The sequence below is a fragment of the Cibotium barometz genome, chromosome 4 (assembly GCF_041138505.1).
Source record: "Cibotium barometz isolate CiBa-2024 chromosome 4, ASM4113850v1, whole genome shotgun sequence".
NCBI classification, from domain to species: Eukaryota; Viridiplantae; Streptophyta; class Polypodiopsida; order Cyatheales; family Cibotiaceae; genus Cibotium; species Cibotium barometz.
The window spans coordinates 39,132,123-39,147,858 of record NC_141049.1 but is presented as its reverse complement, the minus strand read 5'-3'; the positions used below and the strand labels follow the sequence as shown (position 1 = coordinate 39,147,858).

At 40.2% G+C, this 15,736-nt stretch overlaps 1 protein-coding gene across 1 annotated transcript; it reads left to right on the top strand.

Annotated features, from left to right (window-relative positions):
• Positions 1–460: 460 nt before the first annotated feature.
• On the top strand, positions 461–2,129 carry LOC147639241 (uncharacterized). Its single transcript, XM_086788791.1, has one exon. It carries the CDS (start codon positions 638–640, stop codon positions 1,454–1,456), a length of 819 nt encoding a protein of 272 aa, XP_086644917.1. The 5' UTR covers positions 461–637; the 3' UTR covers positions 1,457–2,129.
• The last annotated feature ends 13,607 nt before the right edge of the window (positions 2,130–15,736 follow it).

Here is a 15,736-nt window from a genome sequence, read left to right as displayed (position 1 = left end):
TAGAATTATGTTGTTAATTGGGTCAAAATGCCATGGGGATGGAAGAAAGAAGACTTGAGAACATAGTTGAAAATCAAACATTCAACGCCATTGCAACTTGCAAGGCCTAGCTAGCTAGGCCATGGGAAGAGACTGTTAGTGGCACATTGTACTCTAGGCCGATTTACCAACACATTGTACTCTAGGGCCCAGGCACATTGTACTCTAGGTTGATTTACCGAGATCTAGGGCCTAGACACTCGAGTGCACTGCTCGAAAAACTCGAATTGTAGTGTAATTTTCCAAAGGGACAAAAAAATACAGTTTAGGTTATAATCTGAGCATTTGTCTAATTTTTAGTGCTGGATTCCGGTTACTTTTTAACTTTTGTTTTGTTTTTTGAGTCGGGGTTAGAGACGAGCACGCTTGTTCTGAGACTCAAACAGAGAAACACTTTGGTCATTAGCTTCGTCATCCCCAATCTCAAAAGAGGGTTTAGTTAATTCCTTTTACTTTGTAACTCATAGAAGGATTTTTTTGGGGGGAAAAAAGTTTTGACATCACCTGCTGTAGAATCCATATATTTTACCCGACAAACCTCTTTGGAAAATCTGGAACGGGTGCAAAGAGGTTCACGTAGTAGTAACTGAGGAGGAAGATGGGCGAGCAAGGAGAAGAGCAGCAACACAGGAACGAAAATATGCAAGAGCTATGCCGTAAGGAATTCGGCTTCGAACTGGAGGATCTCAAGAGGAGAGTGCACTTGCACGCAGAGGTTGAGAACAAGCTCGATGAGTTCTGCTCGGAAGCTCTGGAGAGCGCAGATCCTAAGAGAAGGAGAGAGCTCGGCAGCAGCTTGATCATGGACATGTGCAGCATCAGCAAGCAGAGCACAGATCATCTCTTGGACACAGTAATGAAGATGCAGTCCACCATCCTGAAGAACATGCAGGCTGAGAAGGACATCATGGAAGCTGATGCCCTTGCATACAGAACCAAGCAGACCCTAGAGGGCATCCTCGCTAGGGTTTCCTCCGACCTTGCCTTCCTGAGATCTCAGAGAGCTTCCAGAGAGAAGAGAAACGTAGAACAAGAGAAGAAAACAGTTCAAAAGGAGAAAGACATGCTGGACAAAGAGCTCGCAAATTGCAAGGGCGCCTCAAGATCTGACAGGGCCAGATTTGAGGATGAGAAGGCCATGCTTGAAGCTGCCGTACAGAGACTAGAGTCCGAAAAGGCCAATGCTGAAGACAAAGCCAGAACCAGATTTGAAGAGGAAAAGAAGCTCCTTGAAACTTCCCTCCGTGAAGAGATGCAGGCTTGTCAGATCTGTCTATCCAATCCGCGCAATGTTGTCGTACTGCCATGTTTCCATGGGCAGTTCTGTGAAGATTGTTTGGAGGCATATCGGAAAACCAATAAGGCTTGTCCCACATGCAGGAGTACCATCAGAGGTAGTCATCCTTACATTGCATGAGGCGAAGGCGGCTTGCTGAGTCCTGCATCGCAGATCTCGGGAACACGGGTTTCGAGTTATATGAAGACATCCTCCCATACAGTCCAAGGGAGATTTCTCAGTGGGCTTTTCTGCATGCTTCTAGAACACAACCAAAAGCTTGTTGGAGAGGTAGAGGGAAGCTAATGTATTGCAGGTTGGGGTGGTAAAGAATTGTCTCGTCTATAATACCTATATTAGACATAAGCTTTTATGGTGATAGGATGAACGATGACACATGGGAACATACTCTTAATTTGCTCCATGGTGTATGTTATGAATATCTCTAATGGCACGAATTGCCCCACAGACAATGAACATTCAAGAGAGTGTTCAGTTCCTCCTTTTTGTCATAAGTAAACAAGGATGTGTTGAGATGATATGGTATGAACCACCCCTTTTTTTTGGGTTAATTTCCAAGGGTGAAATTTTGGCAAATTGGCAATGTAATTTTCTTGGCCAATTATGGCAATTGTTGAATATCAGTCCATCTTGCCTTAGTCGAGAGAACAAGAAATGCAGGCACATGAAACACAACCTTTCTCACCACTTAAGAGAGAAAGAGACAGAGAATTATATTAATGTTTGTTGCGGAAGGCCAAAATAACGTGTGAGACAATATATATCATATAGACCATGTCAGTCTTGAGCTAAATCTGTGGTGCAGAGAGAGAGAGAGAGAGAGAGAGAGATTTGGCTTCAAACTTTAGACTCTTGCTCGTGCTGAAGCTTTCCCCTCTTGCTCAGCAAGAACACGTGCTATGCATGTATAATTGGATTTCTATATGTATGCATATATATTGTCCGATTAGTCTCACCGGTGAATCTTCCTTTGCTGATAAGTGAATGTATTGAAGCAATAGATTTTTTATGTGCTAAGACTACTCAAAGCTGTTTGCAAAACATGATTTGTCAACAACAGTGCTCTCATTCGTGACACTACATTGGATTCTAAAGAGTGGAAGATTCTATTATGTTTGACAGTGTACCTGGGTGATGGGATCCTATTCTTTGAGGAAAACACTGCACTGATCAGCAAGAAGTGTTTGCAATGGTGTCTAGCATGAATGACCATAAGAAGCATTATAATCTATCTTCCGTCTCTGAGGGCATTGAAGTATACCCAGGGTTTAAAAAAGTTGTTCAAGAATCTTTGTTACGCACAATTGCCATTGATATTTTTTATGGTTAAAGAGATTTGTGTGTTTACCATATTGAAGCCTTGTTGTTTTTTGTTTTTTTGAGGTTGATACCATTGACAAGCTAGTCGTGGTTTTGCTGGAGGATACTTTCTGACAGAAGGCCAGATGAACTATGGAGATGGACAGCAATGCGGGAAGGTATTTGTAAAAAATGGGCTAGTAGTAAAGCCTTGAACAGGTATGTTGTGCGTTCTGAGCAGTAACAAGCAGAGCATAAAGAGAAAGGGATACAAGGCAGTTTACAGTTGAATAAGTGCTGAGTCTCATTAACCAACACTGGAGTGAGGGGTTGATGCCCTTGCTATGTGTGTGAATGTGCTAATTTGATGCCGAACTGTCGCGAGAGCAAGGATGATAGTCACCTCCGGCTGCTCCAGCACCTCGGCAACCAGCCCCTTGTTCGGTGATGGTTAGGGATGACAAATGTCCTAGAACCCCACCCCTGCCCCAGACAGAGCATCCCGACTCTTATGCCTCTCACCAATCCTGATGTGCAAGCTCCTCATGGGTGGGGTATAGCTCACATCGTATTCTCGCATCCCTTAGCACCCATGCTCTTAACACAAGATCTTTTCTCATGAGGACTTTCCTATTCTTGCCTCCCCACAGGTGTCTACTTATGCAAGGCATTCCACCCCCTTGAGAGATGGTGCATCAACATCGACCTCAAGGTCCAGTCGTACCTTTCACACTCTTCACCCATGAAGATTGTCTCATGGAATATACTAGGGTTAGGCGGTATCTTTCCTTGCCATCACAGACAGGTCATGAGGGACCAACTCCACCCTTCAGTTACAAATGGCCCCATTGATATTTGCTCATGCAGGTGCACACATTATATATAATCGTTTTGGCCACACTTTCTAGTATGGGGCTACAGGTTCCAAGGGTGGTGTATGTATTTCAGTTTCCTAGTCCATCTTGCCTCGCATTATTGGTCAGGGTGTCGTGATGCTCGTAAGAGCACAGTGGATTATCATCCTGTAACACAATATGCATGTTGGTATCCTCAACATTTATGCCTCCAATCCCCTGGCTGACACCCTTGCAGAGACCGTGGTTCAAGCTTCCCTGGTACGAGTACACAAATAGGTACTAGTACGTGGTGTCAATATTAGGTACTCAAATAGGTGTGCTGGTTCATAGCATGTACATCTGGTACTATAGATGTCGGATGATAGTCAGCATGTACTTATAGGTACGTAGGGCTTTCAGCTTGTACTTGTAGGTACACTTAGGGTTTCAACTGGTACTTACAAGTATAGTTAGGCTTTTAGCTTGTACTTGCAAGTATAACTAGGGTTTTAGCTTGTACTTATAGGTACAGTTTGTGTTTCAGTTGGTACTTGCAAGTACAATTAGGTACTATGGGTACAATAGGTATTGCAAGTGCCCACAACAAGTGCACAACAGGTATAACCGATACTACAGGTATACAAGGTACAGCAGGTACTGCAAGTACTACAAGTACAGAAGGTACAATAGGTATTGCAAGTACAATAGGTGCCCATAGTAGGTACACACCAAGTACAAAAGGTACAACAGGTATAGAGGGTGCCCACAACAAGTACACAACTACTACAGTAACCGGGTGCAACAGTTTCAGCAAGTACAACAGCTATCAACCCAGAAAGCAGTTGACCAGCCAAAAAGGGAAGCGAGAGAGGGAGAGATGGTTGACTTTTAGCTAGGAAAAGGGAGACTGCTGGGCGCCAACTTGCAGGAGAGGGAAACATGGGAAGAATGGGGGAGAAGAGGTGGAGGGGTCCAAGCCCCTTGTGCCATGTGGCATAGCCCACCATAATTAATGGTGGGCACCTCCTTTAAGTGTCCACACAATTATGAGGCCATATGTGGGTGCCCAGAGTTTGGGATGGCCACACTTTTATCCTTGGGCCTCAAGCACTAGGCTAGTGGGGCCGATGCCCAACTTTAATAAGTGTGAATTGCTAAGGTTATAAAATAATAAACGAGGGTTAAATGAATACTTACCACCTATTCACATGCTACAAACCATGTCAAAATATAGGGCATTCACACGGCTCATAGTGATTTGATTTTTTGTGGCCCAAGGGGTATGCCCAATGGAGGTGCCTGCCCACACCCCACGAAGATAATAAGTCATGTGGAATACATAAGTCTTGTGGAATATGTATGAAACCTTAGGAACAAGGGATGTTGCATGGCCACCAACCTCAGGTGTACAGTCGTTGCCAATTGCAATGAAGTGAAGTGTGGGACTGATGCATGTGGAAATGGCGGGAGTGGTTAACAAAAAAATACGCGATAGCTGTGAGGCACAATATGGGGGATGAGGATATTGGAGATTAGGAAGAATTGAAGAGAAGAGTGAGAAGAGAGAACATTGAGAAGGGGTGGAGAGACCCAAGATTTTGTTTTGTACAGCAGATATTGTGCAGCTTGCTAGTTTTGTTTGGTTTGTCTGAACCGACGCATGATAGAATTGGCTTGTTCAGAAGAGCAAAGCATGCAAAGGAGATACGGGATCTTGTAGGATGATGGGTCCCCTAGGATTTTTGTGGTGCTACAGCTTTGTTGGAACTTGAACCTGCCCGAGGCTCATGCAATTCTTTCTTTGTTGTGTTTATTGGTAGTGGCCTGCAGGTGTGGTTGCAGAGCCTTTTTTTGAGTATGGTTTTGTGGAATTGAAGAGTTGGGACAATCTTGTTGTGGATCCCCCCTTGCTCTTATTGCCTCTTTATTGTTCATACCCCATATCTTAGGGATGTTAGGATGTTATTCTGTTTTATTTAGTTGATGAAATCTGAGAGTTTGGTTTGTCTCAATTGTGAATGAATACAAGTATTTGTATTTAATATGATAGTTGAGATTTGTGTGTTGTTTTTGAATGACTTAATGGAGATGAATCACCGGGATGTGCTGGTTTGATGTCTGGGGTGTTGATTCTAAGTCAGTTCAGTATAATCAGCTAATGGTGTAGGGATGGTGCTTTGGCTTGTTTGAGTTGAGAAGAAGTGATTCTGTGTCTCAGCTGACAACATTCCCAACTTCACAGATTTGGTGTCAATGTTGATCATTGAAGAGAAGAACTTGGGTGGAGATCAACAGTCTTCACCAAAACAAAAACAGTTTAGAGCAGCATGTCTTCTACACAAGTTCAGGTAGAGGACGAGGTAGAGGTCCTAGACGTGGTCAAAGTGGTGGCCGAACAGGTAATCAGAATTATGGTCAGTTAGCAGCAACAGTCCCAGGATTCACAACAACAATATACAAGTGAAAGAGGCCAATTTAGAGGCAAGGGGAACCAACGAGGTCGTGGTAATTGGCAAAGGCAGCATAATGATACACGAGGCTGTTTTTACTATGGTAAGCCTGGGCATGTGCAGGCAGATTGCTATAAGAAGAAGAGTGACATGCAAAATGGAAAAGTGCAGCAAAACAACTATGCATCCTCTAGCAGAAATAATGAGGATAATGAGAGGTTGTTTGTTATGCAACATGTGGTTAATGTTGTGTCTGGAAATGATGTAGCAGCATGTAAGGATGATGTATGGTATGTTGATTCAGGTGCTTCGAACCACATGACAAGTCATGGTGAGTGGTTCAAGGAAATGAAGAGTCTTGAAAGACTAGGTTTTGTTGAAATAGGGGATGACACTGCTCATCCGATTGCCCATGTTGGAGATGTGCCATTGTCTATGCAGGATGGTAAAGTAAAGTACCTTGTAGATGTACTTCATGTTCCGAACATTACAAAGAATCTGGTTTCTGTTGGCCAGATGATTAAGAAGGGTTTGCAGGTTTGGGTTTAACCCTGATGGGCTGTTATATAGAAGACTTCAAAGATAAGTGTAGGTTGGTTGCAAATGGCAACAGAGTGGGCAGAATAATTACATTGAATGTAAATATGCCTGAAGTGAGTGATGCAATGTTTGCAAATGGTGTAGCAGTTGCTGCAGATACAGACATTTGGCATAAGAGAATTGGGCATGTCAATGTGCAAAGAATGAAGCCTATGTAGACTAAACAAATTGTGATAGGGCTGCCTAAGTTTAAAGTTGAAGGTATGCAGAAAGTTTGTGAAGCATGTTAATTTGGAAAGCAAACAAAACATGTATTTCCACATGACAGAAATGTGAGCAAGAATGTGCTAGATGTAGTGCATTCAGATGTATGGGGTCCTACAAAGACTATGTCTATGGGTGGCTGCTGCAAGTACTATGTAACATTCATTGATGAGACCACACGAGGAAAGTGTGGGTGTACTTCATGAAGGAGAAGAGTGAAGTGTTCACTCATTTTCAGAATTTCAGAGTTATGGATGAAAAACAGACAGGAAAGCATGTGAAGTGCCTAAGGTCAGATGGAGGGGGAGAATACTTCTCCAATGAGTTCTCCTGAATTCTTGCAAAAGAATGGCATTCAGAGAGACAATTTACATGTAGATACACACCGCAGCAAATGGAGTTGCTGAGCGGAAAAACATACACATTGCAGAGATAGCTCGAGCATTGATGGATGAGAAGAATATGCCACATAGCTATTGGGCTCAGGCTGTGTCTACAACAGTTTATATCATGAGCAGGACTCCTACTGTAGCCATACATGATGTAACGCCACAAGAGAAGTTTACTGGCAAGAAACCTGATTTGTCTCATTTGAAAGTTTTTGGATGTATTGCATATGTGCATGTGCCAGATGAGTTACGTACCAAGATGGATCCACAAGCAGAAAATGTGTGTTTATTGGGTATTCCCTTGAGTAAAATGGATATAGATGTTATAGTCCTGCTACATGTGAATTGAGGGTAAGCATGGATGTTGTAATTGATGAGATGAGTAGCTGGTATGCTGCTGAAAAGGATGCTGTTTTGGGGTTGATGTAAGTGGAAATGTGGTTGCACAAAATGCAATTCAAGAATCACAGTCATTGAGTGGACCAGGAGAGTCCTGATCAAGCGGTTCTGTTGATAGACCATGGAGTGACAGGCTGCGTCATAATACTAGTCCTGAAAAATATAGTTGGTACATCACATAAAGGCAAAGAGAACGTGGTTGAGCCCCTTTGTATGCCTGACATTTTTGCAGGGCATTCTCTTGTTGATGGAGATTCTAGTGGCTTGGAGATGAGCCTTGATGTGAGGATCCCATATCATACACGTATGCGTATTTGGTTTAATACTATATATGATTCATACCTTCCCATAGTAGTACCTAGTACTTTGTTACCCATGCTTCCCATGACCTTCCATTTCCTTTATGACTGTGACTTTTTGTTATGCTTGCTTTTTGACTTGTAGACTTTGCTCTTCAAAGAATCAAGGGAAAAATCAACATGTTTTTCCACTCCTTTTTGGTTTGAATTTAAATAGCCAGGATGAAAGCGGGCACGACAGCTTGCCAACTCTTAATTGTCAAAGACTTTTTCTTGATTGTCTTGAGGATGAAGTACCAAGTACTACTAGTAATCAAAACAAACTCCAGAGTATTTCAGTACACGAACAACTAGAAAAAAGACCTCTTAATATCTCCATTTGTGTATGAACTTGGCTATGTGCAAAAAAGGGATGGTAGTGATTGAAACAAATGTAAACGTTGAAATTTTTTTGTCCTTTCTTATGAGTATCACTTGGTTTTTAGTATCTCCACAACATGGAAGGTCATTTATGAGCTAAGTTCTAGACATTTGCCGCAAACTCTAAACTTTATACTCCGACACTCTCCTCTCATATGCCCCGTTAGAAAAAAAAAGGCTTTTAAAGCATCTCTCTCTCTCTCTCTCTCTCCTCTCATATGCCATCGACCGATGTGAGAGACATCTTTGGATAGTGATGTGTATGATTCTTACCTTTGTTGCTGAAGTTTTCCTCCCAGATGTTATCCATTAGGAGCTCCTAGTACCGTACTTTTCCTCACAATTATTTCAGTTTCAGTTAGTTGTTTTTAGCTTTTCTTACACAGACATTGTATCAGATCCAGCAATTGTTGTAACCTTTTTGGTCTCATAGGTCATTTTGGCCTTTTGAAGACGTTAATATATCATTTCATTTCTCTCTCTCTCTCTCTCTCTCTCTCTCTCTCTCTCTCTCTCTCTCTCTCTCTCTCCCCCCATACATATGTAGTGTGTAGCACACATGCACGTACACAAACACACAGACACATACACACCCACCCACCCACACACACACACACACACACACACGATTTATACACTTCGAACCTTTCCCCCCTATTTACCCATGAAACCATGCATCATGTAGCATTTCATCACTCTTAACTTTTGAAGCAAAACTTGCCATCATGTCAGAGGAGGAGAGAAGTTTGTAAGCTTTTTGGAGATGCTTTAAATTTGCATATGTTTCTTGCTGATATTCTTCAAAAGCTTAAAAGTTTTAGAAAGACCAGGTCGATGTGATTTCTATTCTAGTGAATTTGAGAATACCACCCTCTTTTTTTATGATGAATTTCTAGAAGATAGATCTACTAATATAAATGGAGTATACATTGGGAGAGGGGCTTATAATATTCCCTAACCTAAGGGAGAATTTTTGTATAGCCTAAAAGTAGCACTAAGAGGAGATATATTACTTGTTCAAAATATTTAATGTTACATATATGGTTTAGATCTAGCCGAGCCGCCTTGGCAAAAAAAGATTTTTTAGGGCAATATGTACTTACCTACAAAAATGAGAATTTATCTTAATTTGCACTAAAATTATAGTGTCTGCCTGTCACCCAGCAAATTAATGACTGTTAAAAGAATTTGGGAGAAACAAATGTGAAACTATTATAGGTCGTCATGGTGTAGAGAGAAGTTGGTTGATGTGATAAGAAATCCCCACCTCTAGTTGATGGAGAAGGAGAAAATTTGGAAACTATTCAAACATCAAGTTGAAATCAAATGGCCACATATATGAACTTGATGATTGTAACTAGAGTCATAGAGCAATGTACATCTAATTCTATAGCCTACTAATAAAAAAAAGAGAATAATCCAGTTTTGAAAATTAAAGATGACCATGAATCCAAAATTATATATTCATGTAAAAGTATTCATCAAATACGTATCCACATAAATATCCATCAAATATTACTACAAATGATAATTAACTAAATATCCACCAAATCTTTATACAAATCATAATTAATGAAATATCATGAGAGAGTAAAAATCATCAATATATAGGGTGTCAATCCTAAATATAGACTCACCGAATGCTAGCCCACCCAACCTTCACATTGGACATTGCAACCATCTCAAGTAATCTTGGCCTACTTTGGGTTAACCAAGCGTCTCCCAAGTTACATTACCATCAGCAGCCTATGTCTCAAGCCTGCTAGCCCACATCAAAGTCCAAAAATCCTAAATCTCTCTCTCCAATCTTGGAGTCCACAAAAAGATCAAGTGACAAGCAGCCCGAAAATGTTAGTTTTCCTTCTTTTTCCCTTAATCCAAAAACAATATGCAAATCCCAAAGACTACCAATTTAAAATTAGAAAAGTTGATCGTTTCTTTATGTGCATGCCTAACTTTGGTTCCTTTAAACACACATGCAATTTTGTACAAAAAATGGTCCACTCATTTATTTTTTTTAAAAGTCTAAAAAGTGGTGGTCCACATTCTTTTGGGTGGATTCCTCCCAATCTATGAGAAATTCTAAAGCTTTGAACACAATTTTTCTTTAACTTAACTTGATCTTTCATCCCTCTTTTAAATTCAATCTGTAATTAGTCCCTCTAGCCTTCCAAAAACCCGTTTTTATAAGAAAAATGACATGCATTTAGCATATGGGGGTAACTTTGGGTTCTCAAAACTACCAAACTTGCTATGTAATCTAATATAAGATATTATATGAACTTGATGTTCATAATAAGATGAGCCTATCCATCATTTAACATTCCAAAACAAGCAACTTTTTCACTCTTAATTTATTTCCAAAAGAGACGGTGTCAAAACTATCCAAAATTGACATCTTCAAAATTACTCATGTTTAATTCTAAAATAATGCATATAACACCCTCAACACTTCCCTTTGATCATGTAATAAAATTAATCATGAAAATAAACTTTACAAAAAGAAAAAAATAACACATGTCAACATCATCCCCCCTGCTAACAAAATGAAATGTCCTCATTGTGCAAAAACTAAGGATAGTGACTTTCTATGTGACCTTGGGATACCAAACTAGCATCCTCATTTGGATATGTCTTCTGCTTAATCAAGAGATCAATAATATCTTGGTGTTTGTAACTTCTTAACCCTACAATTCAAATCGTAGGGTTCAATCTCAAAAATAGCCACTTAATCAAGAGATCAATAATATCTTGATGTTGTAACTTCTTAACCCTATGATCTGAATCATCTCAGGTTCAATCTCAAAATTATCCACTTCTTGAACCTTTGTAATCTCATCTAGTGTGTGGTTAGGATCAATCAGTCATTTCTTTAAGCTAATGTGAAAGACATTGTGTGCTTTCACACTATTCTTTGGAAGTGCTTTTAAAGAAAAAGTTTGAGATGACGGATTTGGGTGAGTTGCGATATTTCTTGGGCAGCGTAGAGGTGCTGAGATCACCTCATGGCATTTTTTTATTGCAGAGGTAGTATGGCTTAGACAGTATGACAGGTTGTAAGCCTATTTTAGTGCCATTAGAGTAGAATACAAAGCTTTTCATAGATACACGTGAGCTTTTGGAGGACCCCACTATGTACAGGCACATAGTGGGTAGCTTGATATACATGACCATTACTAGGCCAAACTTGAGCTACGTTGTTGGACTTATGAGTCAGTTTATGCACGCACCTAGGAAGCCACACTTGGATGTGGCTAGATGGATTCTCAAGTACATAAAGTCCACAGTTGATTATGGATTTTTCTATGAGGCTGGTAGTACAGAGATACAACTACATGGGTACACAGATGCTAATTAGGTTGGTAGTGTCATACCAGTGGCTTTATGTTTTCATTTGGGAGTGCTGCTGTGAGCTGGAGCAGTAAGAAGCAGCCAATAGTTTCCTTGTCGAGTATAGAGGCAGAGTACATGGGTGATGCTATGGTAACTTGTGAGCAGGTAGCTTAGTTTTAGAACTAACTTTACAAGGCAACCAATAGTTGCCTTGTCAAGTACAGAGGCAGAGTACATGGGTGTGCTATGGTAACTTGTGAGGTAGCTTGGTTTCAAAAGCTACTTGGTGAATGAAGCACATTAAGGTGTATTATCACTTTGTGAGGGAGAGATGATAAGATGGTTGCTTTCGAGTACTCTTTAAGGTCTTGAATGGACATGCATATCTAGTGTTAACTTACAAAGTTTAGGAGAACTCTTGTTTGGTGGAGTTTTAAAATTACCATCTCTCACCTTCTTAAAATTCTCTAGGTCTACTCCGTTTAGCTATATAAATTTTTTGGTGACTTTGAGAAATACTTATGTGTTTCTTTATACCTTTAGTCTGCTACTACATCTCTTCTTGCATTTGCTAATATCCACCTTCCTAGGCCTACTCCCTTTAGCTGCATAACTTTTTTAGTGACTTTGAGAAATCCTTATGTGTTTCTTTATACCTTTAGTTTGCTACTCCATCTCTTCTATCATTTGTTTGCTAATATCCACCTTTCCCATAGGATCATACTATAACAAAGGGGTGAGGATGCAGTCATGTCCATAAAATGCTTTGAATGGTGACATATCTCTACTACATAATAGATTGCTATTTTTATGTAAACTCCACTGTATGCAAATACTCATCCCACTTCTCAGGTCTGCCTATGCAATATATACAAAGCATGCCCTCTAGCACTTGACCCTCTAAATTTTCCCATCAGTTTAAGGGTGATATGTTGTACTCGTGTCTAATGATGTCCTAATGGCCTTAAAGAATGACTGCCAAAACTTACATGTAAAGTTTACACAATGCTTTTTGGCAGACTATGTAGCAAAAGTTATTCTTCACAAATATTAGCTACATCCATAGCTATGTATGTGCTCTTGATAGGCAAGTAATGAGCAACATTCACGATCTATCCACTATCACAAATTTGTCTTCATAACAATGTGCTTAGCTCTTTTGTAGCCTAATAAAATGTGCTTAACTCTTTTGTAGCCTAATAAAATGAATTCCATTTAAATGCTTTCCCACTTCATCTTTGGTACACCCAAAGGTTTCTTCTCAACATGCTCAGCTTTTATTTGCCATCACTAAAGAAACTTCACTATATCGTCACTTCACTATATCCTCATCTCTGGTACACCCAAAGTTTTCTTCTAAACGTGCTCAATTTTTATTTGCCACCATCACTTAAGACACATCATATAAGGTCTCTTCTATGTAGGCTTTCATGCCAACCAAAAGAAACTTTTTCTAGCCTCACCATAACTTTCTAGGATGTCTAGCCATGGCACTTCATGTAAATCATGTAGCAGGATGTCTTTAATGTCTACAACACATTAAGTATACATAATCTCTTCTCATAATATATAACCTACACATGTAGTAGCCTATCTTTAATGTCTAACACATTAAGTATATATAGTCTCATATTTATCTCCTCTTTTGACCTACTTTTTTTACACAACTTTCATAAAATTCCTTCAAGTAGTCATCTCTCATGATTTCCTATCTAAGAAGGTCACCCAGCATGTTATGTGTCATTGTTATTACATTTACACATGCAACTTTTGGGTTTCTACTCGAAATATCAACCACCTTATTTTCCCTCTTGGGCATGTATACAATCTCAAAAGTTTACTCCTATAAAGACCCTATCCATCTTTGTTACTTTGAATTGATCTCCTAGGCCTGTATACAATCTCAAACGTTTACTCCGATAAAGACCATATCCATATTTGTTGCTTTGAATTCAACTCAATTTGAGCAAACAAATATTGCAAAGCTAATTAATTAGTTTTTTGTAAATGATTTTTCACACAAATAATGCCTCCAAACCCACAATGCACAAACGTTTGCACAAGAAGAAGTTCTAAGCTATAAGCCAAACAGTCCTTCTCATGTAGTTTGAACTTACATATGAATTACATTAAAACTATCCCATGTGCTATAATACTAGCATAGACACTACTAGAAAACTTCTTCCTAGCTTGGGAAACTTAAGCATATGTTGTTGAGATCCTAAGCTCAACATGAGTTGACACTCACGCGAGGAGCTTGCATGACTGTTCGACATTTATATCATTGGCGGGTTTGGTAGCTGGCACCAACATATCTTTGCCAGAGATTCTACAACTGAACTACACCAACTAGTCCACATCTACCCACTCCTCTTAGCGTGTTCACATTATGGACCACTTGTATATAATCTATTATGTGTGTTAGTCACTTTATCTTCTTTGTAGACCTCTTTTGTTGTGTGAAGAAGAAGAAGAATTTTCAGCCTCTCACCTTGTGTGCTCTCTTCTAGGTTTGTGTGAGTGTGTGTGTGTGCTTTGCAAGAGCTCAAGCTCTCTTCTTCCCTGCATCTTTTCATGGTATTAGAGCCTAGTTCATGCTAAGGGCTGAGCGGCAAGCAAGAGAAGCACAGAAAGCGGTACGAGGGTAAGAGCTTCATCACTCTTCCCTCTTTGTGTTGGCTACTACACCCTTGTCGGGAGCTCTTCGGAGGCACCGACAAACGAACTCTGATTGTTGAGGAGCTTTCTTTACGGAGGAAAGATACAGGGCAACTATACTGTCCTATTGGATAACATTTTCCAGGCTGAAAACGCGTTTCAGGCGTGTCTGGACCTCCGTTTTTCAGTTCGTGGGCATTCACAAGCACTTCGGGTAAGTTTTGATTCTCTGCAGAACTCTGTTTTTGGAACTGCAGGAAGGGCGATTGGTTGTGCAGACACTGTGTGTGCTGTAAAAAGGTCTCAAAGTTGCCATTGGGTATATGTATGCAAAGTAAGGTCACTGGTTGTGACAATTTGGGTGTAGTATAGTACCGCTGCAGAGAATACAATAGTTTGTGCAGGTCAAGCAAGAGTGCTATTGCTCGTAAATTTGTGTTGCAGAAAAGATGTCAAATGATGGAATAAACCAGATTGTTGCAGAGAAGCTTGACAAGAACAACTTCCATGCTTTGAGGTTTAGATTGACAAATTTCCTGATGGGAAGAAAAGGTTACTGGGACTACATTGAAGTTGAACATGAGGAGGCACTAGAGATTAATCCAACTATTGCATATATAAAAGAATTCAAGGATTGGAAGCATACATGACACTATGATTGGGCATATACAGGATGCCAAGTCACCTAAGGAGGCATGGGACACCTTGGTGAAGCTGTATGAAACCAACACCAAGGCATAAAAAATTCAGTTGAAGAATGAGCTTCATACTGTGGAAAAGAAGAATATGTATGTGAATGGTTATGCTTTGAAGATCAAGGGAATTGTGGAATTCCTTGCATCAATTAGTGTTTGTGTTGATGAATGACGATAAGGTGAAAGTGTGTCTGCGTGGTCTCGGGCCACAATACAAGGCATTCAAGACGTCTATTCTGACTCGGGAGAACATTCCCAACTTCACAGATTTGGTGTCAATGCTGATCATTGAAGAGAAGAACTTGGGTGAAGATCAAAAGTCTTCACAAAATAGAAACAATTCAGAGCAGCAGGCCTTCTACACAAGTGTAGGTAGAGGACGAGGTAGAGGTCATGGACGTGGCCAAGGTGGTGTGGCCGAACAAGTAATTAGAATTATGGTCTCAGCAGTAACAGTCCCAAGATTCACAATAACAACAGACAGGTGGAAGAGGCTAGTTTAGAGATAGGGGGAGTCAACGAGGTCGTGGTATAATTGGCAAAGGCATCATAATGATACACGAGGCTGTTTTTATTGTGGTAAGCCTAGGCATGTGCAGGAAGAGTGACATGCGAAATGGAAAAGTGCACCAAAACAACTATGCATCCTCTAGCAGAAATAATGAGGATAATGAGAAGTTGTTTGTTATGCAACATGTGATTAATGCTATTTCTAGAAATGATGTAGTAGCATGTAAGGATGATGTATGGTATGTTGATTCAGGTGCTTCGAACCACATGACAATTCGTGGTGAGTGGTTTAAGAAAATGAAGAGTCT